The sequence below is a fragment of the Pelmatolapia mariae genome, linkage group LG16_19, assembly GCF_036321145.2.
Source record: "Pelmatolapia mariae isolate MD_Pm_ZW linkage group LG16_19, Pm_UMD_F_2, whole genome shotgun sequence".
NCBI classification, from domain to species: Eukaryota; Metazoa; Chordata; class Actinopteri; order Cichliformes; family Cichlidae; genus Pelmatolapia; species Pelmatolapia mariae.
The window spans coordinates 12,194,748-12,221,618 of record NC_086241.1 but is presented as its reverse complement, the minus strand read 5'-3'; the positions used below and the strand labels follow the sequence as shown (position 1 = coordinate 12,221,618).

The 26,871-nt window shown below is 40.2% G+C and overlaps 2 protein-coding genes across 3 annotated transcripts in view; one reads left to right on the top strand and one right to left on the bottom strand.

Moving 5' to 3' along the window:
• The window catches only part of LOC134645360 (E3 ubiquitin-protein ligase SH3RF3-like), a 107,583-nt gene extending 82,396 nt beyond the window's left edge, over window positions 1-25,187 (bottom strand). For both annotated transcript variants that reach the window (XM_063498772.1, XM_063498773.1), the window contains exon 1: window positions 24,416-25,187. In XM_063498772.1, coding sequence (XP_063354842.1) covers window positions 24,416-24,835 — 420 coding nt within the window. In that variant the 5' untranslated portion in view covers window positions 24,836-25,187. The remainder of the gene's footprint in view (window positions 1-24,415) is intronic.
• Window positions 25,182-26,871, top strand: part of edar (ectodysplasin A receptor) — a 40,455-nt gene continuing 38,765 nt past the window's right edge. The window contains exon 1 of the mRNA XM_063498774.1: window positions 25,182-25,288. The gene's annotated coding sequence lies outside the window, so the exon portion shown is untranslated. The remainder of the gene's footprint in view (window positions 25,289-26,871) is intronic.

Genomic DNA, 26,871 nt, shown 5'->3' with positions numbered 1-26,871 from the left:
AAATATCTGAGATAAATGTTTTATCGAATCACCATGTCATTGTATAGAGTAGGAATGGCCTTAAGTAGAAGTTTTGTGAAATAAATTCCTTATAAAAAGCCACAATCACCAATGCATTTACAGTATTCATCTACCAAGTACTATGTAGTCAAAGCATGATACCACATCCCTGTGTGCTGTAGAATATCTGAGTTAATTAAATACTCATATAGTATGCCCCCTGCTTTATTGCCCAGTAACAGGGTGCTGCTCAGTCCCTGACCTCCAGAAAACCCTAAAGTTTCTCCACTGGGATGAACAGAAGAGCTCATTATTATCTAGAATTAATTGGTTTAGTTCATTACGTTTCACTGTGCTCTTTTTGAACGGTTCTGTGAAATACCTCACTCAGATGGCTGGCCAAACAGAGATAGCTAAGGATAGACGCAAACACACACAGGCAGCTCAAATACCACGTATAGAAAAGCCTCAGCCCTGCAAGCAATGTAGACTGGCTCCAAACATCTCTCACTCTGAACACACACACACAGACGACTGTAGACCACCAGAGAGACAACAGACTGTCCCACCTGTCCACTCATGGACCACCAGCGGCTAATGGATCACTGTCTGTTGATGTGCTCTGGAGCAAAAAATGACACCATGAAAATCAAGTCAGTTTTTTTCTTTGGTTATCTGCACAACCACATACGTGTGTCGTTCTGCCTCATGAGCCACACGCCAGTCATAGGATTCAATTATGACGAACAACAGATCTTTATTCACGATTGACAACAGCAACACACACAAACATCTGCATAGTTTCGGAGCCATCTGTTGTTACAACTGCTCAATCAGCCCGATGTGTGTCTGTATGTGTGTCTGAGTGTGAATGTCACACATCTTCCATTTAGACATAAACCATTGTCTTCTGAATGTGTGTGTGTGTGGTTTCCGAGAGTATGTGCAGCTTGTGGCGGGGAATGTAGCCTGTCTGTGAAAAGGAATGTCAGTCAGCAGAAACTCTCCGCTTTATCATAGCGGGAGCAAACACACAAACTTTAACCCAAAAGCTGTCAAAAAAGCACATATTCATTGTGACAGTTACAGGAGGAATCTTGGAAGGATTTCAACAATGTAAGGAGTAAATCACTGCTCATACGATAATGGCTGTCATTTCTCTGTAAACTGTGTGTGGCTCTGCTTTTTGTGATCAACTTTTTATGGGCTTAACAATGCAAAAACTGACAAAAAAGACAGTAGGAGCCGACATCCCAACACAACACAGCGCAAATCAATAAATAAACAAGTTGATACTTGCCATCATCATTGCATATGTTGAAGCCCTATCAGCGAGACTGCTCAGAATGACAGGGAACTGTCAAGACCACTGTGTTGGAAATGAGAGCACTGCCTACAGAAACATGCATTGATTTTTTTTCATATAACAAAACAGTCAGGTCAAAAAACCTGGTATGTCCAAATCTTGCACAATTAATTGTACTTTCATCAGGTTTTGTCCTGAATAACGATAACTACTGACCATTTTATAGTCACAATCTTGAAGAAATCAATAAATAAAGACCAGCGTTACCCAAACTTTCTTACTCCATGTGAAACTAAACGCATGATTAACTGTGGCACAACTGGGACACTCAAATGCAGCACATGCACTCAGGGGTGTAACTTATTTTGTAAACAGTCGACAGAACGGCTCAGCAAACAGTTTGGGTTTGTTTTAGTAAGAACAAAAAGGTTCTGGTTTTCAAAAGTTGTTTGGCATATCAGGATCAGATGTTTAGTAATGTATCTGATTGGTAAAGTTTACAGGGATTAAACCAAACGATGAGCAGATGATCATATGGCAAAAAAAAGAATGAGAGATTAGATTTGGGGTTCCTAATATGACTACGTTATTTTGTTCATGCTTACCATATGTAGAACTGACAAGCTTTATCAGTTTTTCTCGCTACCCTTCTTTCTCCCATTATTGCTTATTTGTCTCTACTTTTCCTGTCTTAACTTTAAAATAACACTTTTATACATTTTTTCATTTTGTGTTTGATTAGGCTGAAATCATGCAGGCCTCGAGACCTGTTGTTGGTCTCCTGCCCACAAGTTGTCTTGAGTATTTCCCAACTACTTGTTGGGGAATACTCAGTTAATAGTTGCTGGAAGCTGCTGGCAGTCTATGGGTGAAGTTGGTTGCAAAGACGTGTACAGTGCTGCACTGAAAAACTCCTTCTGATTGCTTTAGTTGCTAGTCACCATTCATAGTTTTCATGGAAGACACTGGCTTGTCTGCAAACACTTGCCGACTTGTACTGAAACTAAAAAGTGTGACACCAAATGGAAACGAGACTGCCTTACTTGAAACCAATTTTCTAACCTCTAGCAACCACTCACCAGCTGGCTGGGGAATAAACATCTCTCCCTAGCAACCAGTGGTTGCCAGGTGGTCCCTCATCAGTCTCAGGCTAGTGTGACTGAGACATGACTTCCAAAATTTTCTTCATAATAAAATGTCACTGTTTTTCTTCCAAGCCTCCTTCACGTGTTCTTTGAATGAGTAGTAATTGCCCAGTACAAGTAAGAGTTAGGTTTATGAACCTTAACGGTAAGTACTGCAAAACTAATGGGACACAGCTCATTCACATCAGCCGCTGCCATTTCAAGTTTATATTTCAAGTTGTGATGTTATCTCTGGTTTCCGTATTACGCTCTAAATCTAATCCTCTGTTCAGATGCTTTTACACCCTGACATGAATACAAACAGTGAATAGAGAGGAAATTAACTGCTTCTACTTTTGGTATTAGCAGTTGTCAACAAACAGCAGTGTTAGTGTACATTTATGCATGTATGTGTGTGCGTGCATATTTGTGCCTTTATATAGGCACTAGGGGACATGAGTGACTTATCTGGGACAGAGACATCACAGGGAACAACAGCAGTAGAAATTCAATTTTCTGGTGGCGGTAGAATAGGGAGAGAGAGCATGACTGAATAGGTGTGACTGCAGAGGTTTTCCTTTAATACGTCCAACATCATACAACGCAAACAGAAGAACAGGCCGCCAGGAAAAGCCTTCCTGCTGACATCGTTTTATGTCTTAAAAAAACGCGTGAGAAAGTGTGGATGTGTAAAGCTGCAGCAGCTGAATTCAGCAGATATAAATGAGCACTGTAGTGTCACTCAAAACAGGAGAAAAGAGGAAAAAAGAGAGAGCAAGAGAGTGCAGAGAACAAAGAGGAAATAAAAAAAAGAGTAGGAGCAACAGAGAGTGGACATCAGTCAGTTGAGGTGAATAGCTCCATTTTTTTCCAGCATGTTTTAACTTCAGGGTATATTAATGTAGTTTTCTCTTAGCAGTCATCTTGAAGTGTACTTAACTCGTGCATATCACCCAGGGGTGCTGTATATCAGGAGCCCTGTGAAGGGCTGGACCCTGGCCCTAAAGTTCAGTGGACAAAGCACAGATGCAGTACCACACCTTGGACTAAGTCACAGTCGCTGTAAGTCAGTGAAAACTGTTGGTCACTGTAGGTGGCAAGAATACATTTCCATAAATGTACTTTAAACTTTGCTGCAGTGTTGCATCACAGTTTAAATTTGGAGCACCAAAACAAAACCTTCTGTACTCAAAATAAAATATATATAGATACCTCAGTGAGACAGTGTGTCTTCTTGTGAGTGTGAGACACTAAAACTTGGCAGTTTTGCAAAGATATAGAACTCACAGTAAGAATGATGCTATAGTTACATCCCCTAGAATATGACACCTTCCAGTGTCAGTAGATTTTCTTCAAATACTAACTAGATATATTATAGGGGTGTGTGGAAAAGGCAGAAAAATGTTGAATTTCACAGAAAAATGAGTAGGCATAACAGTTCTCATAATACAAACGTGTTTTTACAGGAGCTGTCAGCATTACTTTGGTTAGAGTTTCAAACAAAAACAGTGCATTACTGCTAATTACACAAACATTATGTAAGGGACTGTTATTAAGTGCAGTTGAAGCTCAGAACTTTTTGAAGTTTGTCACCGTGCAGGTGTGAAGGGTGAGAAAACAAGCTGGCATTATCACATATTACCAGCGTGAGTCATTATACCAGTTACATCAGCTCTTCTCTCCCTCTGTAAAAGCAGTACTCTCCCATCACGATGTACTGAGAGTCTGCTGATGGAAAGTGCAGGAGAGTTTCTCCTGAAAGGAAACTTGGCCAGGAAGTGCAGTGTTGCAAGATGAAATACAGAACAGTGCAAATATGCTGGCAGGGACAAATTGCGTCTCCACTATCCAGAGGTCATCATGATTTACAACGATTTACAGCAATCCATACAATAACCAGATCTGCAGTTCCTAGTAAAACTGTGGTGTAACAAACATAAATGAATAAATAAATATATAGCACTGTGCAAAAGTCCCCTCATTTCTTTATATTTTTCTTCCAAGAAGCTGCACTTGTATTTTTTCCTTCAATTTTTTTTTCCAGTCTTTTCAGTATCTGATCATTTTCATCATTTTTTTAGTTTTTTGTTAAGCCACATAACACTGGTCTATTAATCATTCAAGCATAAAAAAGGCATCTAACCAGTGTTGTGTCTACACATAACAAAATGTTCCCATTAGTAATTAGCTCATTAGCTGAATCCACAAAAGACATTTTGACAGGCACAAAATAGTATGTTTGACCCAACGAGGTGATTCCCAAAGAACTGGAATATCATAGAATGGCGTTTAGCACATTCTCTAAAAATATTCCAAAATTGGACACGTAGAGGACAAACGAAGATGTGGCAAGCTTAATAGAAGCACCTGATTGGCTTATGCAGTAGAAGTATACTTGGATTGAAAAACACATAGTGATGGATTGGCCTACCCAAAGCCCGGACCTCAGCATTATTGAAGCAGTTTAGGATCATCTTGAGAGAGAACATAAGAAAATACAGCCAGAGAAGAGCTTTGGAATGTCCTCTAAGAAGCCTGGATAATTATTCTTGAAAACTACTTAAAGAAATTACAAAAAGCTTGCCTCAGACAGTTTTTTGTTTTTGCTTTATATATACTTTATCTCCCTGTATGTTTGAAGGTTTCAGTAAATCACTGCATTTATTTCCCATTTTCCAAGCAAAATCTAACAAAAAGAGGGGTGTTTCAAGGCCGTTGCACAGTGCTGCATACATAACGTAAGTACATTTATTTATGTGGTGCTTTACATCAAGATAAAACTAACAACAACAGAAACACAACAAAACAACAATACAGAAAAATACAAATATAAATTAAATAAAAGGCTATTATCTTTCCTATTATCTTAACTTTTACCTTATATGGTTACCAAGGTTGAATATTTCTTGATGCATTATTATGTTAGCTGCATAATAACAGAAATAACATAACGATGAGTAAATTTGCACATCTGTTACATAATTAAAACATTATTTATGATACATTTTTATTAACACACACACACCGTTCTTTTCAGTCTCATTATTTTGAAACTTATAGTTTAATATCTCTGGCAATCATCCAAACACTGCTTCAGGCACCGAATACCCTGGTGGCACTGAATGAAAGTAATTGAAGTATTTTTCGGCGGCTTGATGATATTTGATGCATAAACCGCTTTACTTTGCTGAAAAGTGAAATCTAACCAGACAGTTTAATTGGTGCAATGAAACAGAGGTTTGTGTGTGCACAGTCAGGTATTATATGTGGCTCAGGAGGACTGCCTAACTAATTTTGAAGAACGCTGCTCCCTTCAGCTAAAAGGTAAAGCCTCCACGTCGTATGCAAACTGCAGGAATGGAAAAAAAAATCTCAAGCATGTGCCCCTTGGAATACTGCTACAACCACACTTCGATAACAACACATTCTTCTTCTGCAATTAGGTGTGTCAACTCTATACTTTCTAAAGCTTAATTCACTCACCAAAATAACACAAAACAGACTCATAAAGTTACAGATGAGGGCTGGCAGTTTTGACGTTTGGCTGAGTCACTGACCACAATCTGATTTAGGTTGAAGAAACATTTGGCTATGTGTATAAATGTCCCGCAATAATGTTAATAAATGTCTTATTGTGTAATCACTGTATAAGCAAACTATAAGTATTACTTCATCATATTTTGTATGGCGCTGTTATAACTCTTTATTGTATTTCAAGTGTCTCCAACTGTGTAATGATCCAACTAAAAGCTTGTAAAACTGGTCTCAAAGCAGCTTTTGCGGTTGTAGGTTTCCATCTTCATAAAGCATGGCACCGACATCCATTGATTTTTAATCCATTCCAAAGGACCTGCCAACCTTACCCACAATTATATATCACTTTAACAACAGTGCTGTTACCAAGCAGCGCAATGAACCTGAGCTGGGTACTGGGAAGACTGGGGAAAAAAGAAGAAGAGGCATAAATGAGTGTGAGACAGAAATGTGGTGTGTGTTGATAAAGGCAGAAATGGGGTTAATGTATGAAAGAATGCGATTTCAGAGAGGAAAAGGGAAAGCCATGGCTGCAGGGTCTGACACTGCCCCAGTTTTGCTACAGAGCCAGAATCTCCTGTGGCTCTCCAACACATTTCTACCCAGTTGATTAATGCTGCCATCACAACCATCGCCAGTCTCTTTGAAGACTGAAAAAAAGAAACTATGATGATCCACATAAAATATCTGCTCATCACAGCTCTCCGTTTCAGCCTAGTTTTAGTGTTGATTGCCTGAGAAAAAAAGTTCTGGGACATGCTGGCATCCTGGTGGAATTAGGGCATGAAGGTACACTAGGCTGCTTCAGGATGGTGTGTGACTAACGTATTTTTATAGCTTGGTTAAAATGGTTGTCAGAAAATTTATTGCCCTGGATTCTGTGCATTAAGTGATTTCAAATTGGAAGTTCTCTAGTGTGAAAGACGTTTAATTTGTCACTTCCTGTGAGAAAAAGATTTCATTCCAAAGGCTCTCAGTGTGTCTGACTGATTTGGCTTTGCATGATTATATGTAAATGTTTAGCAGCTTTGATACAACACAATATTGTCTCACTTAATTCTTATGGCAACCACTTAATCAAAGCCTAAGGTGGGGGGGGAGAGAAAATCTTCTATTCTTTGAGGTAAAGGCTTTAAATCTGAGCCTAAACTGACCCCTTGTCAGGTCAGTGCACCAAGTATTTTATTTGTTTGTTTGTTTCTAATTTTGAGGCAAAAGCGACAACCATTAAGTTTGCTTAATTCTCTGTAAGTCATAGTGTAAGTTTGCTAATGCTCGTGGCCCAATAGCTCAGCTCTAGTTTGCAATCCAGCTTTTTTTTCTGCACATCCATCACTGTATGATTTGCAAACAGGCATACAACAGGCCCATCACACCCTGGGGAGACACTACAGATTTCTGTACATCAAAACAACAAGACATCTGTACAGTTTCCACAAGCCATCACTTTGATGAACACTTAAATCACTCACATAGTGTCTGTACCTATCTACCATATCTGCTACTGAATTAAAAGCAAGACCATCATGCAAATGCAAAGTTTGTGCCACGGCTGCCCTCATTTTTCTGTAGCACTGAGTACCAAAAACATTTTTTTATGTTTCTGTAATGGTTAATCCAGTATTATGTGCAAGCTGTTTCAAGGAAATGATATAATTTTTCTCACTGATAAATTGTCAAATTTACTGTTTTCCCAAAAAGCAAAGAAAATAGTGAAGCCTGTTATTATTTTTTTATTAACATACCAAATTATAGCTATTTACTTGTGAACAGAAAAAATAGGTTTCATTGTGGTGGAATATTAGGCTTGATACATTTCTGACGTCTTACAGAAGTCCAGAGTGTGTGTTGGCTCGTTGACAGATTTCTCAAATAATTGTTTTTCCCTTGTTTTTATGACAGGTGGTCTAATACATTTGTTAAGAACTGGCAAGTCCTCGTGTGTATGTAATAACCAGTTATTCCTCCATTATTTATTCCATAATTATTCCTGCATCTTTGCACCATTACACACAAAAATAGTTGCCTGAATATTTAAGTTTGTTATTTTCTGTATTGTCTGTACTGCACCGGAGCCCAATTCCTTGTATACGTACACATACTTGGCCAAAAAGCTGATTCTGATTATTACCCTACTGCTCCTCCTTTAATCACATTTACATAAAAACAGCTCAAATAAACCTATGAAAAGTTAAAAAAAGAGAGCTTAAAGAAGATAGCCATCCACTGATCTTAACTAATGAAGGTGCATAAATTATTAATCGCTGTGAGGTTTAAACAGGGTTTTGTGCCCTCCCACTGCTTAATAAATATCGATTTCATATGTCTGTTCATGCTGGAAGTGAGTAAGAAACTCTTTTTTTCGCCATGTGCAGAGCTGCACTAACGCATCGCCGCTGTTCTGTCTGAGCTGCCACACAATTAGCAATTAGCTTTATAGTAAGTCGATATCAAGTTCAACATTAAGTTGAAATAATAACCAGCACCTCAGCATACACACACATAACCCATCGAGTCCAGCAACCTTATTGCACAGCCCTGCCACACGAGTATTTAAAGCAATCCATACATGTTTAAGTAGCAGAGCATAGGTTCTTTATTAATTACTCTGGCCAAGCAGCTATTTGATTCTTTAAACTTTCACTTACTATACACTTACTATAATGTTCCGTACTATCATGTGACTAAGAAGTTTTTGTCTTCCCAAACTCTGAGATTTTTTGTGCCCAACAAAGAACTCCTAACTTCTCAGGCTGCTGCACTATCAAATTTCAATGCTGTGTTAAACAGGAAATTAGAAAAATATGTGTCATGGCTTCTAATCACAGCCATCACGGCAGTAAAAAAGGAGAAACAAATGTATCTAAAGCCAATTTTAACAAACTGTCACACATGTTTACTTTAAAAGATGATGAAGGTCAAAAGCAAGTACAGATACACTGTCAGCTTTCCCACAAGTGATGATATTACATGTGTGTAAAAAGGGCTTAATCTTAATCATATTACACCACGCATTCTTAAACTTTCAACACAAAATGGACAAGCTAAAAGGCTGCTTTACTCAGTTAACACAAAAGTCTGTTACTGTACATTTTATGCGATTTCCTGATGGCAGCGATGTACAGTTTGTGCCAGAGAACAGCATGATGACCTGTGGTGTTTTAATAGAGCTGGCAGGACTGGGCAAAGGAAGCGTAAGATGAACTTGGATCTCAGCCAACTGTCTGAGGAGGGATGAAGAGAATGAATGAAGAGCTAAGAGGAGAAGTGGCTGCAATCATTCTGTGAAAGTCCCTCTACGACTGGACAAACATCAGTCAAAGGCAAAGATTAGAGTAATGAAAGAGAGAATGCAGAAAGAGAGGAAAATGAAACCATGTAAGCTGACAGTGATGCACGGTGGCAGAGTGAGACACAGAGGGCTTTAGCATTCAGACAGAACACTCTTTAAACTTTGAGTTTAAAGAGTGTCAACATTTGTCCCAGTTACTTGAAGAGATAGCAGATGGCAAAACAGATCCAGCACCTTCTCCTGTTAGCAGCCATGACAGCAAGGCTAGTATTGTTTTCCTAGTGAGTCTCTGTGCGTCTCATCTTGAAAAAATATGGACACTGTTAATGCGGTTGGCTGCCTTAGTGAAATGAAATAGTGGGTTAAACTTAATTTAGGAGTCATTTTATTTTTATTTGCTTACAGTATGTTTTCTCAACTATTTACCCGCATACTCATTTCATTAAATCAGATATACTTGATTTGCATGGGGTGTTCCACACAGGTAAGTGCCAAGGCTCGTGGGATTGATATTAAGGTTAAGATCATAAATTTAGAAGAGTTGTGGTGGTTATTTCCATCCGTCTATCTTCTTAACTGCTTATCGAATTCAGGGTCATGAGGACGCTGGAACCTTTCCCAGTTTTTATTGGGCAAAAGGCTGGGGACACTCTGGACAGGTCACCAGGGGGGTTATTTCCATTATGATGTTTTTCACTAATTACACTGAAGTTTCAGCAGGCGGGAGAGCAACACTGAGCACTGAAAATGAATCTCTCTGTATATTTGTTCACCTGTTAGGTATTCAGTTTTGAGTTTAGGGATTCTGATGTCAGTTTAGCTGGTTCTTTTTTCATTTGAAAATATAAACTTGGATTGGCGATCTGACGTATCTCGCACCACGCTACAGTTCATTGCTGGAAGCTTAATGATTGTCACTAGACTTTGCAAACCTGTGTACCTCTTTTTATTTTCAATATGGTCAAATGAAAAATGTGAGGACAGGACTGCTTCACAATAAGTTCTTATTCTCTGTGGGAGAGGCACAGTTTTCATTCTGTGTCTGCTCTGTTCAACAGTAGAGTGAGAGAGAAGCGAAGACAGTGAACAACAATGTCTTTTTTTGTTTCTTACAATCTCTCTTCTTGATTATTATACATGTTAATGTAGCGAAGAAACAGAGCAAAACCACTGCAGGAGATATTCCCCTTTCAATATGTAGTGCTTATTGCTTTCAAAGCTCTAAATCCCCAAAATAATGGCAGGCTGTTCAAGCCCTACTAATCATATTTTAGTGCAATCTAGCAGGTGTTTGTGTGTCGATCATTTGTGCCAATGTGTCTTAGTAATGCACAGTCACATAGGCCTAAAGAGTGGTCTGCGACTAACTGGTAAGTAGTGGCTGCTAGGAGACGATGTGTATTCCCCAACAGGGGTTTGCAAGTGATACTGGCAGTTGCTGGAAGTCGATGTGAAATCAGTTGCTAAAACCCATTTGCACAGGCCTGCAGGTCAGTCAGTGATCATAACACCCCCTGGTGATCCCTTGGTCACTTCAGGAAACGTGTATTCCACAACTGTTTAGTAAGTGTTTTTGGAGGTTGATGGCAGTCGCTAGTCTGAACTAGTGTACCGAAATAGGTACACAGTAGGGCTGGGATGACGCGTCGACATAATCGATTACGTCGACACGTAAAATACGTCGACGTAAACAAATGTGCATCGATACGTCGTCACTTTCAAAACAGACATGGCGGCAGCGAGTAGCGGCAACATGAGTGAGGCAGCCGCAGTCGACTTAAATCACTCCACCCAAACACGCAGTTCTACAGTATGGGAATATTTTAACAGAAAAGGAAGTGATTCAGTCGTTTGCCAGCTTTGTAAGGTGGAAATGGCCTATCATAAAAGCACGACGGCTATGCACCAGCACCTCAAACGACGGCATCCAGGAGCAGCTTCTGCAAAGGACAAACCCTATGCAAGTCAAATAATGGGGAAATAATCGATAATCGAATCAAATCAAAATAGAATCGGATTGAAAAATTAATCGCTAGATTCATCGGTTAGGAAAATAATCGTTTTGCCCAGCCCTAGTACACAGTGCTGCATAGTCGCCCATAGTTCACATTGCAGATGTTGATCTGACAGCAAATGCTAGAGGACTACTTGCTAAGTGCAATCAAACTCTGGAAAAAAAAAGAACAGGAACGGTGACCACCCTTCGAAATGTGTTGGTTGCAACAGTAAAGGACAACTTCTACCTCGAATGTCTTTGTTTCTGGTTTAGGTTGCACTTCTTCAAGTTTCACTAAACCTCAGAGAGTACAATGATGAGTGTTTGCAGACAAGTCTGCATCTTTCATGCAAATGATGGGCTACCACGGCAATCTCCTTGCAACCAAAGCAATCACAAGGAGGTTTTTGGTCCAGCATCAGTTTTGTGACTGATTTCACCAAGTATCAGCCAGAAGCCTCTAGCAACTGATTGCGGAATACACATTTTCCCCTAGTGACCAGTGGTTTCCAGATGTTCACTAACCGGTCTCTAGGTCTGTGTAATACCCACCACTATAATAACTTCAATGACCTTCAATAGTTTTAGAAACATGTAGAATCAGTATTCTACATGTTTCTAAAACTATTGTCATCCTTAATATCATGATTATATTTCACTCAGGACAAGTTTCTTTAGACTAGCCTTATCAGAGAAAATTTTACACTGGTGAAATTTGTGATTTCACACAATATAGTGAAATGTCTGTATCTGGAGGACAAAATGTCAAAGAAACATTCACTATTATAAGCACAGACCCAGAGATTTTGCTATAACAAACCGTCCCTCCTTTTTTATGAAGAGATAAAATTTGTAAGACTGGTCTGTGCATGTTGCAAGAGTAATGTCCCTGTTGATACTTCTGATCTTCTCCCTCTCCCTCTTTACTTCAATTTCTGTTTCTTAAAATAAGCCCTATGTAAAGCCATAAAATATCTGATAAAGAGGAAAGTGGCAGTGAGTTTAATGTCACTGTAGAGTCTGCAGGGTTTTATGTTTATTGTGTCTACCAGTGTTTCCATTGTTCCCAGTCTACACAGCTGGAAAAAAAAACCGATGGTATTTGACCTTACTTCTCTGTGCTTACATAATCCCTGTCCCGAAGGGAGAAAACTGCCAGATCCTTCTTACACATACACACACACACACACACACACACACACACGCACACACACACACACACACACACACACACACACACACACAACACACCAGACCCAAAGCCAAAAATTCACAACATAATTGCCACTAGGCTTTCATGCTTTTCTTCCAGCTTTAACCCCCCACCCCCAGATACACACCCTTCCCCTCTAACACACTACCATGACGAGTTTCTAAACTTCTAAGCACACAGGCACCAACAAAAGTTTGAGCAATCCTACTTAAAAACATAAAGCAGCCAAGAACACATACACATAGCAATTTCTTTACTGTAAGTACACACACAAACCAACACCAAACACCACACACGTATGCAAATGCCAATTCAAATACGCGCACATACTATTTATGCACACACACACATAGACTCAAAGACAGAGCCAGGAGTAGATGTTTGGACACAGACGTCAGAGTGGAAAGCTGATCACAGCTGTACTGTAGCCATGAACACTGAGGATCAGTGTCCTGAAATAACCGGCAATGCTTTTATATGACCCCAAAATTTTATATGCATGCAGAAGAATATCACATTCATTCACACTCAGGAAAAAAATAAATTAGAACTCAGTATTCCTGTAGCCCCTACAGGAATATTCTATTCTATTCTATTATAGATCTTATATATTCATGGTTTTCTGAGTCTGACACCATATTCAGAATATTTTAACAGCTGTGCTATTACACTTTGTGATTTATTAAGGATTAAACGCTGATTTTAGCATAAAATATTCACACTTTAATACTTCATGTGTAAACGAAACAGAGTTCACTTTATTTTTCACTGGTGTTTTTGTCTCCATACCTTAACTTTTTAAAGACTGGATATAGTTCACAACTTTCAAACTGTGGAAAAGTCTACCTGAAATATTTCAGAAAGTACACTGAGTAAAAAGGGCACTGTTTATAATTTTCTCTTTATTTTATTACCAAAGTGTGACAATAATTTCCTTACTTTCCTTACTCAGTTACCACCTACTCACAGTGGCTTTTTTCAGCGGTTTTCACTCTAATCCTTATACCTGACCATTTTCAGAAAATTTATTCTTTTTCTGCTACACCACTTAACACTAACCTATGAATCACTGAAGCATAAAAAAGGCACCTAGGTCAAAGGATGAACCTGCACCTAACAGACAACTCATCAAAGAATCAATTAACTGTTAATTTAGGCACTTTGTTACTAGCAGCCTGTTGTAAAAACACATCATTTACTCTGACTTCTTTAAGTTAATCTATGAAAAATGCCAAATATAAAACAGTTTGACAGGCATAAAATTCTATTTTTCCACCAACAAGGTGATTCCCAAAGAGCTATTAGATGAAAACGAGTCATTTCTCATCATGGTGTGTGGTGTAAACTAGACAAGTAGAGGACAAAGCAGTGGGAAGCCAATAAAAATATCTCAACAGTACTTTAAAGTCCTGACCTTAAAAATAGGGGGGGAAAATCCAACAAAATCCTGACACTGGCCCTGAGAGATGCATCTGGTGGTTCAGTTGATCAATCTGCTGTTTGCGAACGACTCATCACAAATGATCTCAGTGGAATGGTGATTGTCGAGACTGGCTTCTTGACAGTCACCATTCAACAGGGAGAAAAGTGTTCCAAAATACACATGAAAAGATGAAATTTTTGGTTCAAGTCACTGTCAATATGTATTGAGGACGTGAGGAGTGAGGTACAACAGTGAGTTTCTACAGCCATCTGTGCAAACCCTCTGCCACGCTTTAGGGCTGCGTTTCAGCCAGTGGTGTTTGGGATCTTGTCAAAATTGATAGAATTATGAACGGAGAAATGCACCATGGCAGTTTGACCCACCATACAATACCATCTGGAAAGCATCTGATTAACAACAGCTTCGATTTTCAGCATGACATTGATCCTAAACACTGGCACTGCACTAAAAGCATACCTGGAAAAAATAAAACACACACAGTGGAACACAATCAGTCATGGATCGGTCTCCCTATGGCCTGGCCATCAACATTATTGAAGCAGTGTGGGAAGAGAACAAAATGTAGCCATCATCCAAAGAAGAGCTTTAAATGTTCTTCAACAAATCTGGAGAACTATTCCTGAAGACTACTTAAAGAAATGACAAGCGTTGCAGAGCAAAGGTGATCATACCAAATATTGACTTTCAAGGTCATTAAAATTGTACAAACTCTGTTTTTGACGTACATATTGTATTTCCATGTATATTTGAACTTGTTAAAATACATTCCTGCACCTGTTTCCCATTTAACATTTTAATTCAATCAAAAGAATGTGTTTATGCACAGTGAGCACTTTGCCCCAGTGCCTTTCTTTCGCTCCACTGCAGTACCAACAGTGAGCGACACTGGCAAAGTCTATTTATAAATGTAGTCCATTCATTAATATTGCCCCAAAAATGATCGTTTTATTCAGTTACGCCTGTCTGGTCAGCCAGAAATTATACTGATGTCATTAAAAAACAAAACTAGGGTTGACATCAGCAACACCGATTCATGGAGATCTTTGGATTTTAAAATAAAAAATAAAAATAAAACTATTTACAGATGTTTTTTTCTGCCTAATTTCACAAACAGAAAAAGTAAAGTTTATAGTAAAAATCTGGAAATTGATTACACATTAAACTAGGAACATCAACAGCTCCTGAGAATATTTTTAAAGAAAGGAAGGAATTATTTCCACACAACTGGTGATGAACTGAAGTCAAGAGCTGTGAAAATGAACAGCAGGTCGATAAAAAGGAAGACCTGTATTCACTGCCATGTTTCCAAATTCTGTTCAAATGTGTCTGCATGTATGTGTGTATGTGTGTGCGCTCTGATGTGTCTTCTCTACTCCAGCCAAGACTCTGTTTCCTGCCAAATCTAAAGTGGGTGGTGGGTGCATTTCAACATCTCTCCATTACAGAGAAAGATGAGGAGAAGGAGGAGGGGTGGCAGAGGAGGATGGAGGAGGCATTTTTGCAATAAGACAGGAAGGAACTGAAACATATTTACACTTAGGCATACAAGCGCAAGCGCTCACGCACACACGCACCCATGCAGCGTCTGACACCTGAAGAAACCACTGCGTGTTTCCACGATTCTCTTCCCCCAAGAGAACCGTTCTACTTCTTCAAGCACATCAGTAGTGGAACCTTATCTCATATTTCAACAGACATACACACATTAAACAGCAGGCTGTTAAAGGAGTCAGCACCAAAGGAAAACGTGCTACAAGTCACAAACTGTTACTTGGAGCACTTTTCCAACATTGCAAAAGAGTACAAATTAAACAGTTACAGTCCAGGAGAGCAGCAGGGCTGGTTTTGAATAGTGCCAGTTTCACAAGTCAGAAGTCATGTTATGAGACGCCAGTACAGAATCTGTGCCTTTCCCACCAGGAGGAAACACTAGATTCTAAATAGTGGGCTAATTAGGAAACCGTCACAATAAACAAAGCACGCAAAATTGCTTTTCAGGAAGCTGCAGTTGCCCACGGAACTGCAAAACTTTTAACACATCACACTCACTCAAAACCTAACACTGTTTTTTTTTTCTTTAAGATCATCAACTCCAAAGTCTTGCAGCATACGGACAATGAATAAAGGCAAATTTCTTCACTTATTCAACCCCTAAACATACCTTGAGATAAGCACCAATTTGGGGATTAGATACTAGGATGGTTTTCAGTACCTCACTGTACTAGTCATTATAACAGTATAGGGAATTTTGGGGCACAATGACACTTTCAGCCAAAAAAAAAGTATATATAACTTCCTTAACTCTGTCATGTTTTGCTAATCGCTACCTTACCTGCTGTTCACATTCTGCTGATGGGGCACAATTTGTATGTTACCTTTTTTTCTTTTTTTAAAATTTACTTAAGATGTGTGTGTATAATCAAGAGAGTGACAGAGTGGGGGTTTCAATTGTGTCTAATAGTTTTAAATGAAAAAAGAGCATGTGTAATTCAGCAAAAATGCAGGGGCTATATAAGGTTTTTTTGTGTTATTTAAAAAAAACAGCATGCATGCATAATTTTTACAATTATTAAACTAAAATTAAATTAAGGTTAATAATTTAGGTTCTCTAAAGCACATTTTCTATTCATTATTCCTGTGTTTTAATGCAACCATTAGCTGTTGTAATATGTAAAACCTCACAGATGAAGACAGTAGCTTACACAATTCCTTTCACTGGGAACAGACTTTGACAGATATGCAATGATTTAATGAAAGAAAAAACTCCAAGAAAATTGATTGTGGTTGAACCGTAGGAGAAAAACCTGATTGAGATATTTCTGCGAGGCATTCTGTGATGACAAATTAGAAAGATCCAGAGTTACGCAACAAAAATGTTCACAGGGAAACTTTAATCTGATTTCGTTTTTAATAATTACAGTTTTAAAAAATCTGTCTTAAATGTAATGTCCTAGAATAGATTTAAATGTTAATTGGATCTAGATAATAAGGTGTCAATCTTCCATCTAAAATATAATGGCTTGACTAGTGGCCAGTGACTTCTCACCCTTATCTCCATAGTAACAAAAGGAGCAGTAGTGAGGGGGTTAACCCTTAACCCAATGTGTGTGTGTGTGTGTCTAACTGGCTACACTCGTGGGAATAGCAGTCAAGCTCCAAAGCTTGTTTAGGCCTTAACACCCGTTATACATCAACCCCCAAAACTAAACACATCTCCCAGGCTGGAAGCTGCCCTCTTCTGTCACACTGCTTCTATCCATTGGAACATTATTTGATCCACCTTTCTCCATATCTATACTAGTTAGATGATGGTAGGGTGCAATATGATATAGAATTTCACAGATTTAGCACAATATAGACACTATATAATAAAGTTGTACAAAACAGGAATTGGTACTGCAAAATATATTATTATAGGCAAAGCTGTCTCCCACCAGTAAGCAAGAACAAAAAAACCACTGACAGGGGGAAAAGGGTAACATTGATCACCTTGTTACAATACCATATCCTGCAGGGAAACTTTGGCTTCTGGCATTCATGAGGATGTTTCTTTGACACATACCACCCACCTAAACATTTTTGCAGACAAAGAACACCCTCACTTGGATTAAGGTCATAACCAGCTCAGAGAACACAGCATGAATCCAAGGTGTTGATCTGGCCCCCAGTCTCCCCAGGTCCCAATCTGATTGAACATCCACTGGATTTCAACCACAGGGGTTCTCACCCTGCAACCCACGGGACCATAAGATTCAGTAACGTGCCAAAATGAGATATCAATGGGAATCTAAAGATGCCACCCCATTGTGTCCGTTCTTTGAGTGGTCAGAACTGTTTGTCAGTATAAGGAAGGCTCGCGCAAAACGTGGCACTTGATTCTAAAAATCTAGGTGTTTTATATTTCCAAAGAAACATGACACCGAAACATATCTAGCCATACAAGGATCAACATTTTTTTAAATCACCAGAAGAAATAAAAATGACTTTTTTTTGGAGAATGCGTATATTTAAAGTTAGGTTTCTGTTCTTTGTCTAGTGCAGAAATAAATACATTTCCCATGAATCTACTGAAAATGTGAATGAGTAGTTTTGGTTCTGCCCCATATTTTAAAGGAGAGCAAAAAATAAACACTGGTCCACTTTAGGCGGACAAGAATAAAATTGTGGAGGAAACAATACCACAGCACATTCTGGCAAGGAAATGGTTTAAACTACAAGATTCTGGACACACTCTGTGGGCTGCTTAATTGCAAACCATTCAAAATCCCATTGTGCTCAACTGATAAACACAAAAATAAGCATGGGACCATATGCATACTGCAGCTACCACACATTTGTGCAAGCACACCACAAAACAGCATAATTCCATAGATGCCAGAGGAGAACCAGAGTACTAAATGCACTTCTTGCATGTGTGTGGGGGATGGGGACCTTATTTTGCGACTTTATTTGAATTAATTTGATTCTTCTTACTTCAGAAAAAGTGAGCAGAAGATGAAAAGTAATAAGCAGAGAGTCACAGAGGTAAAAGATGTGTTTGTGCAAGTATGTGCTAACAATCCGAGCTGAAAAGGTCGCGCGCGCTGACAGACATAAACATATACGAGCACAGAAAAAGAGAGTGTCTAAAGCAATACTATAATACTCACGAAGATGATTTGTGTGCATCTGTTTGGCTGTGTGCGTGTACATCGCTGTGTAGCGTGTGTGCCAGGCCTTCGTTCAGTATTCATGAAGTTGGGGGGATAATGTGGAGGTAATGACGAGGAGCTCGTTGTTTGCTGCAGAGATCGGCAGTTTGCAACACTAATGAGTGAATAAATGTGCATGCACATGTGTGCATGAGAACGTGTGTGTTTGTATATGCAGCTGGGGAGAAGGAAATGTGGTGATTGTGCAAATGAGTGAGCAGATTCTAAGTTTGTAAGTTTTAAGTGAGTTTTAAGACTTGTTTGGAAATTGTTTTTCTAGTTAAAAAACTGCGTTCCAGAGTTAAAGTTAGAAAAACCGTTTACATTAAGAAAACACCTTTGTGTGTGTGTGAGTGCCTGTGTGTGCATGCATTGTGTTTCTTTGTGTGTCTCTACTGTGCTATCATACAAAGGACGCAGGTTCAAAGGATCATTACAGGGACTGGTAAAAGACTATTTCCTTTTGGAACCCCACCTAATCCCTGGGAATGACAGGGCAAAGCAATATCTGACTCTGGAGATGAAAGGAGGCGGCGTCATTACTGCAGTGCACTGTCATGGTAACCCCAGGTGTCACCATAGCAACCCCAGGTAAATACAGGTAAGGAAGAAGATCAAGGGCTGGGATCTTCGTGACACACTGCTTTGATGAAAATTGGACAGCTACAGATGGGTGACAAATTAAAGGAAAGATGTGAACCTTTTGACCCCTAGAGGGAGGAGATCACGTGGCTCTGTTGTGCCTCTGAGAGCATTTTGCTAGCATGTTTCGGATCCACTCGTCCCCTCAAAGAGAATGGTTACCGCAAGCAATTAAAAAGTTGCTGTGAGTGATCCTTTGGATGCAACTTTTCTATCCTGCAGCTGTGGTCTCTTCCAAGAAGGCAATACCTCCATCCATTGGGTACAAGAAGTAACTGAACACTTTGAAAAGTATTAATGCATTATCTTCACAGCTATCAGATCTTGAACTAATTAAACAGCTACAAGCAATTTTGGACTGATAGGTTAGACAATGCTCACGATCACCTAATGAAGGAACCCTCCTTTACACTCTTAGAGACTTTGACAGTCCATGGCAAATCACAGTGAAACTATTCTGGGGTAGCCCAACAAATTACTTTCAGTGTGACGATATGCAGCAGTTTGCTTGAATAGATATTTGATAGATCAGTTTAGCTCTGAATTTTGACTGTTGATGCTCAGGTACATCATAATTATCTGTAAATGACCAGAATATAATTCTGAGGAATATTCTTGATTCGTGATCGCATCAAAATGATTGAGAACTTCAAATGTTTTATACTGTGCATAGCGATCCAAAATTAATCTCTTCTAAGACAAAATCTACCACTGACAGATGGATGAGCAGACGAACTGAATACCAAACAGGAGTCTGGGTAAGTCACTGAAGTATAAAAGAGAGCCCAAATAATCCATAAGACCCTAACTCTCAAAAAACAATCCACTCTAAAAGGACATATTCCTGCCAAGGCCAACCTGCCAGAAGAAAGCCACTAAAAATTCATGAATCTGTGAGAGTCATCCTTCAGTGTCATCATCAGGTCCTGATGATAGCATTCTAATGCTTCAGAATGCAGACTTCTTATTTGCCTCTCTTCAGACTTAGCAAGTGAAGACATTTCTGATCAAACCAATGGAAAAGGCTCTGTATCAAATAGGTTTCTGCATTGATATTGACCAGATTCAGAAGTAAGATCTGATTCACTCTGTGCCATGAGAAAAACTTGACCATAAATATGCCGGCATTTTTTCCCCCATAAAGACTATACCTACAGCTAAAACTTGATAAAGACTGATTTTTTTTATATACAAATGTGCAATATGCAAACTTTACACAGAATAGCCCCAGTGGTTTCAAACCAGGAACACTTTTGCTATGACGTGGAAGGCTAATCAGTGTACAACCATACTTCCCTTGGGTTATCTATAACTGGACTAATATTCCAACCAAATTTAACGTACATCCAGTGACAGAATTTCTGGAAATCTAGCTAACACACATGCTAAACAGGACTAAAACAAGAGAATTGAAAATTGAGAACAACGCTGCAGTCAGTATGAGAACTGATAATAAAAGACAGGTGCCATAACTGAGTCTGGGTATTATGCTTTAATAAGACTTAACATAATTTAGTTGACTGACAGAGATCCATTCTCTTCCGCTTATCCAATTCAAAGTCTCAGGGGAGGGGCTGGAACCGATCCTGGCTGCCCATAGGGCAAAAGGCGGAGCACACCCTGAATAGGTCACCAGTCTGTCACACAGCACAGAGAGACCAACAACCATTAACACGTATGGGCAATTTAGAATCACCAGTTAATCTAACCCCACTAACCACATGTCTTTGAACTGTGGGACAAAGCCAGAGCACCTGGAGAGAACCCATGCAGACACAAGGAGAAACATACACACACAGAAAGGTGGATTTTGTTGTGAGGGAACAACAACACCATGCTGCCAAGATTGAAAGAGACTAAATATACTAAAATTGATTTACTATAAAAATCTCGTGCTATTCAAAGCAAAACAAAAAAAGAAAAAAAAAAGAGCAAACAAATGCAACATCACAACGACTGAGGGACTACTTAAGATGTATTAAAAATGCAAATAGGCTCCAAATTTCTCCTTTCAAGTTAAGAGCAAAAACCAAGGCCAATTCAAGCAACACAGCACTTGAATGTTTGACCCCCAAAAAACTGATTTAGCAGAGGAAATAACGCTGCAAAGGTTTGAAAATCCCTGTAAAAACAATGTGAAGTAGCTATTTTTTGACACTGTTATAGATGGGGATTGTAATTTCTCTCTTTCTGGACAAGTTACATTTTTCTGAAACCTCAGTTTTAAATATTGATTGGCAAAATAGACTTTATCGGTCTTGATAGACTTTAACTGGTCAAAGCACGAAGTCGGCAACAGAGGCTCAAGGAGCACAAAGAGCGGGGGAATTGCAGATCTCACTGCTGACTCAGCATGCCTGCCTCTTCTTCCTTTTCCATAGCAACACATTCATTCTAATCTACAACCCCAAATACATGATGTAGAGTGCTCTGTTTCACCTGTTTGACTCCCTCTGTGACCATGTGTGGTTGTGAGGTAGTGCTGCACAAGTGTGTCACTCAAAGAGAGAATTAAATCCTTTTACGAGACCCCTGCTCTTTGTGTGTTGAGGTGTGTGCATCCAAATGCACACGTGCGCACACACACACACCACTGTTAGAGGAGATTAATTCACACTTTCATCACCAAGCCTTGGTCCCAGGAGAGCCTGGATGGGACTTGGGCAAAGTGACTGCAGTGGGATTGCGGGGGGGCATTAATGGGTTATAGGTGTGTGCACGTGTACTAGCGGGTGACTGTTTGTGTGTTCACTGGCCAATAAAAGCTTGGTCCACAGTGGAGTCCTCTCCCATGGGGCCCTAAAACAAGCACAGACTGGCCACAATTAAGTAGTAAGCGTCCACTGAGCATGTATGTGGCTGCTTCGGACGACAGCTTCTGAAATCCATGTTAGTACAGCTGAAGTGATCTGCTGATTACTTGATTAGTCAATAAATCATGTACATTTACAAGTAAATGTTAAATGGACTGGTTCTTATATGGTTCTTATTTCTACTCACAGCGCTTTATACAACATCCCTCATTCACCCATTAACACCTATTCATATAAGCACTTTTTCTAGTGCTTTCTATCTTGCATTCACACACATTCACGCTCCAATGAACACATCAGAGAACAACTTGGAGTTCAGCATCTAGACCCAGGATACTTTGGCATGCAGGCGGGAGCAGCCAGGGATCGAATTCAATTAAATTCCGATTCTGTTTTATTCATATAGTGCATAATCACAACAACAATAATAGCCTCAAGGGTTTGTAAGGTAAAGACCCTACAATAATAGAGAGAAAACCCCCACAGTCAAACTACCCTCTTTGAGCAAGCACTAGGCGACAGTGGGAAGGAAAAAATCCCTTTAAATAGGAAGAAACCTCAGGCAGAACCAGGCTCAGGGAGGGGCAGCCACCTGCCGCAACCGGTTGGGGATGAAGCAGGTGGATTGGCAGTGGATTGAACCAGCATAGCTCAGGAGGTAAAGTCACCTCCTGAGCTACAGCAACCCTAAATACATCAAATATAAAATATTTTCTGGATACCATTATTTCCGGTGCAAACTGCAAAACAAGATGTCACTTTGTGCTCCAGAGCAATTGTCCAAAAACTTTTTTAAAACTAACAGTTCAATATCCTTTCTACACTTTCTGTATAAAAATATTAATATTATGAGAGCTTATATCACCACATGTCGCTTTTGCTGTTCCAAGCTCCAAAATTGCCTGTAGGCCCCTTAAAGTTTAACAAGCAAAGTGAAATAAAGGCTTAAGTGCTGGCAGAAATGTCACTGAGGGTCTGGATTCTGTTCACCACCTCAAGCGCTCCACATCTTCAAACAATGTCTAGCTAACGTGAGAAAACTCAAGCACTGAATATGGTGTGAGACCTGACAGGAATGTTTTTAAGTTGCTTGAACATTCTTTGCATCTTTCTTACTCAGGTCCTCACTAAATTTATGACGGAAACTCTTGTGTACTCCAGCTCTAAGAAATCTCATTGTTCTTATCAGAAAACACACACACATACACACAATATGTCCACAATAAATTTTGTAACATGTCACAAATTATTTTTCAAAGATCCTTCTGACACCTTACCACATTTATGGTTTTTAGCCAGTCTTTTCCATTAGCTGTTGAATTTTCTGATTTCACTGTCAGTATGAGTTTACAACTAAAATTCGAGCCTTGAAAAACATCTTAAAGCACTTTAGCTATTTGTACAAAAATTAAAATTGTTTAATTGCAGGATGTTTAACCACACAATTCTGGTACTTCTGAGAAACATCTGAATTCAGTAAAGCAAAAACAACAAAAACAAACAAAAAGAAAAACCCTGAGCATTTCTATCAAACCGCAAACCATAAGCTTTTCCAGAGTTTAGACCCCAGGTGAAAATTCCAGCAAAATGTCAATATTTTTGCAGCTCAGTGCAGATTGTCTCACATTTTACTGCCTCACTGCCATATTCTTTAACAAGTTACAGCCATAAGACAATGCGCTGGCTGCACTGAAGTAAACAAAGCTCTCAGATCTACTCCCATTGAGTGTGAGTAATAAAACCTCAGAATGCTGCAGCCTGTGGGCGGCTGGACATTACCAGAAGTATGGCAACTGTAACACTGACCAGTGACCCCATCCTCTTCCATCTGTCTTCACGTTTGCCTCCCTTCTTGCTTTGCAAACTCAGTTCAGTTTAATTAGGTAACACAAGAGAGATTATAAATGAGTCACTACACATCTCTGTCTTTGTAACAGTATGGGAAAACCACAGCAATGCATTTCTCCGTTTCCATTCAGTTACATATTATGAACATTGGAAAGGAATGTTCTCATTCTCTCGATCAATGTATTCCATGACTTGGAGTCTTATTCCAAGTTTTTTTCCTCCCTTCATTCAACTCATGAAAGAGCCCATGCATGAAATCACAGTTTATATAATCAGGATATAATTGGAATGTTTGCATCTAACTACACAGCACCTGAATATCCAAGCAGGCGGATGATGAGCACGCTGATCTCAGTACGGTACAGAGTGCCGTGCAAACAACCTTAAAGTTGTGCGTTACGTATTGCAAAATGAAAACCAACTAACTTTTTACAAAATTGCGTATTTTCGAAAGTGTTGGATGTTAGGTGTCGTCATCCACATCGTGCACAATGGGGGGAAAAGTGACTAACCTTAACAGGAGAACTCCTGGTGGCCACGGGAAGCTCCCTGATCGCTGTGCCCGGAGGAGAGGCGGATATCCCGGCTGCGTACCCCTGCAGCGAGCCCCCGGCTAGGGACTGCCTGCCTCCCGCTCCTACTCCCCCTCCTCCTCCGCTTCCTCGCTGGGGCCGCTGCTTGATACCATCCAGGAGGCGAACCAGGAGGATGTTAGCGGGCAGGTCGTCCACCCCGCAGTCCACCAGGATGCGGCACTCCGGGCAGCGGAGCTCGTTCCGGGAGCTGACAATGTTCTCCAGGCATCGGCGGCAGAAGGTGTGCTGGCACGGCAGCACCTTAGCCGTGGTGTCCAGGCGCTCCAGGCACACCGAACACTCCAGCAGATCCAGCAGTGACGAGGACTCGTCCATGTCGGCGGAGAGGGTGAGCATCTGGGCTTCAGTGTCCGTGGGGACGCCGCGGCGACTGTTTCGTGTACCGTAGAAAAGAACCGGGGGCACAGAACATTCTGGGAGGCGGACTGGCTGGGAAGCAGTCCACGGACGCCCTACGACGACGGTGTTCCCTCGTGCCGAGCGGTTCCCCGCTGAGTTGTGAATGTTCTCCGCTGTTCCGCGCCTCTCTCTCGCTGTCTCCCTCGGCGTGTTTGTGTTGTTCGCTCCGCTCTCCGTGTGTCTCCCCCGCTCTCCAGCAGCTGTGCAGAAAGCGGTGAGGTCACGCTCTCATCATCATCATCCGCGCGCCGATCAGAATTGCGGCGCGCGCTCACGCACCAAAGACAGATTGATAAAGACTGAGAGAGCGCGAGAGGGAGAGAGAGAGAGAGAGAGACCTTACACCTCAGAACCACCACAGGCATGCAGGCGGCTCCACAGCCCCCCTCGGTAATTACCAGCAGCCCGCTCTCTCACTCCTCACACCTTCACACCGACTGGTTAAGAAGGAAGCTGGTATCGCTCCTTGAAAGGCCGAAAGGTTCTTTGTCATCTCACCTTCTTATACCTGTCATAAACAATTCATTCCTAGTTTTTGATTCTCTAAATCCTCATAGCTCGCAGCATCCAGAGATACAAAAGTTGATTCCTGGACGCTTTTTCTCGATTTTGTTCCCTTTTCTGTTAAAATGTGACCAACAGGGCGCGGGGTTGGTATCAGTCTATATGCTGTCTTTTTGTGTGATGCCTACCTGACAGGAGAAGACATCCTTTTGATTACCTCAGTAACAACATCCAGCTGATGGTTGAGGGAAGGAGAAAGGGTGGTTTGTGGCGACGCCTGGCGGTCGTTTCCTGTGACTCTTTAATTTAAATCGATTAGTCAGAGATTCTCAAAGTTTTCGTGACTCTGTCAATTTACGGAGGCAATGTACAACTGGGGCGAGGCAGGGGAATAATGATTAGTAATCATTTTCAATACAAGGAAAGTGTGGTCTGCTATCATAGGTAGAATAGATTATTTAAAACAGGAGTGATGATCGCTCAGTAGTTATAGTATGACACGAACTTTGGATGAATTACATAGTAGTGCCTTCTTTCCTTGCCGTGCTTGCACATTTGTTCAGAAGTGGCAATTATTCTACGGACAACACTTTAAGAACCCTGGTTACGATCCATCCATCCTTTTAACAGCTTATCAAATTCAGGCTCATTCAGGCTGGGGACATACAGAGCCTAGCTCATATGACAATGGGCAGCTAATTGCCTCATTATAAACTAGTTGGTTAGCGCAGCGAGAAGGTCCTGAGTTCAAATCCACCAGCCATCCAGAGCCTTTCTTTGTGGACTTTGTGGACTTTGTATGTTCTTCTTATTCTTGTTTTCTGACTCTCCGTGTTAGCCTTGCAATACACTGGCGACCTGTCCAGGGTATACCCTGCCTTTCGCCCTATGATAGCTAGGATAGGCTGCAGCCAACTGGATAAGCAAGTGAAAAATGAATGGTATCAATAGATGGTTATCATGCAAAACCTCATTATCATTAGTTTCATTACAAATTGTAAGAGGAATGTCACTGAATAATTACAGGATTCTATTTACAGATAACATTTTTGACAGCGCTACATTAGAAACATGGTAAAATGATTACAGTGCCATTTCCTATGAAATTACATGACCTTTATTTAAAGATACAGGGAAAGAAATCTGTAACATTTCCACTGACCTATTCCTGGCATGTGCTATATAATGAGCACAAAGTAGACAAAGGACAAGGAAATGCGTGTATGTGTGTGTGTGTGTTGGGGGTCCGTGTATTACTCATTAGCCAAATTGCATTACAAATCTACATCATGTAAGCTAAATCAGCAGACTGGCTTTAGTTTAAAGTTATGTTTAAGTTAAGTTTGGCTAGTATTGTTAATGTTACCACGGGGTATTGCTAAGACAAATCCACAGCAAATTTCTATGCAAGTCAGTTAAATTCTCTGTGAAGTGACGATAACATGACCATGTGCTCTGTTTCTCAGCCA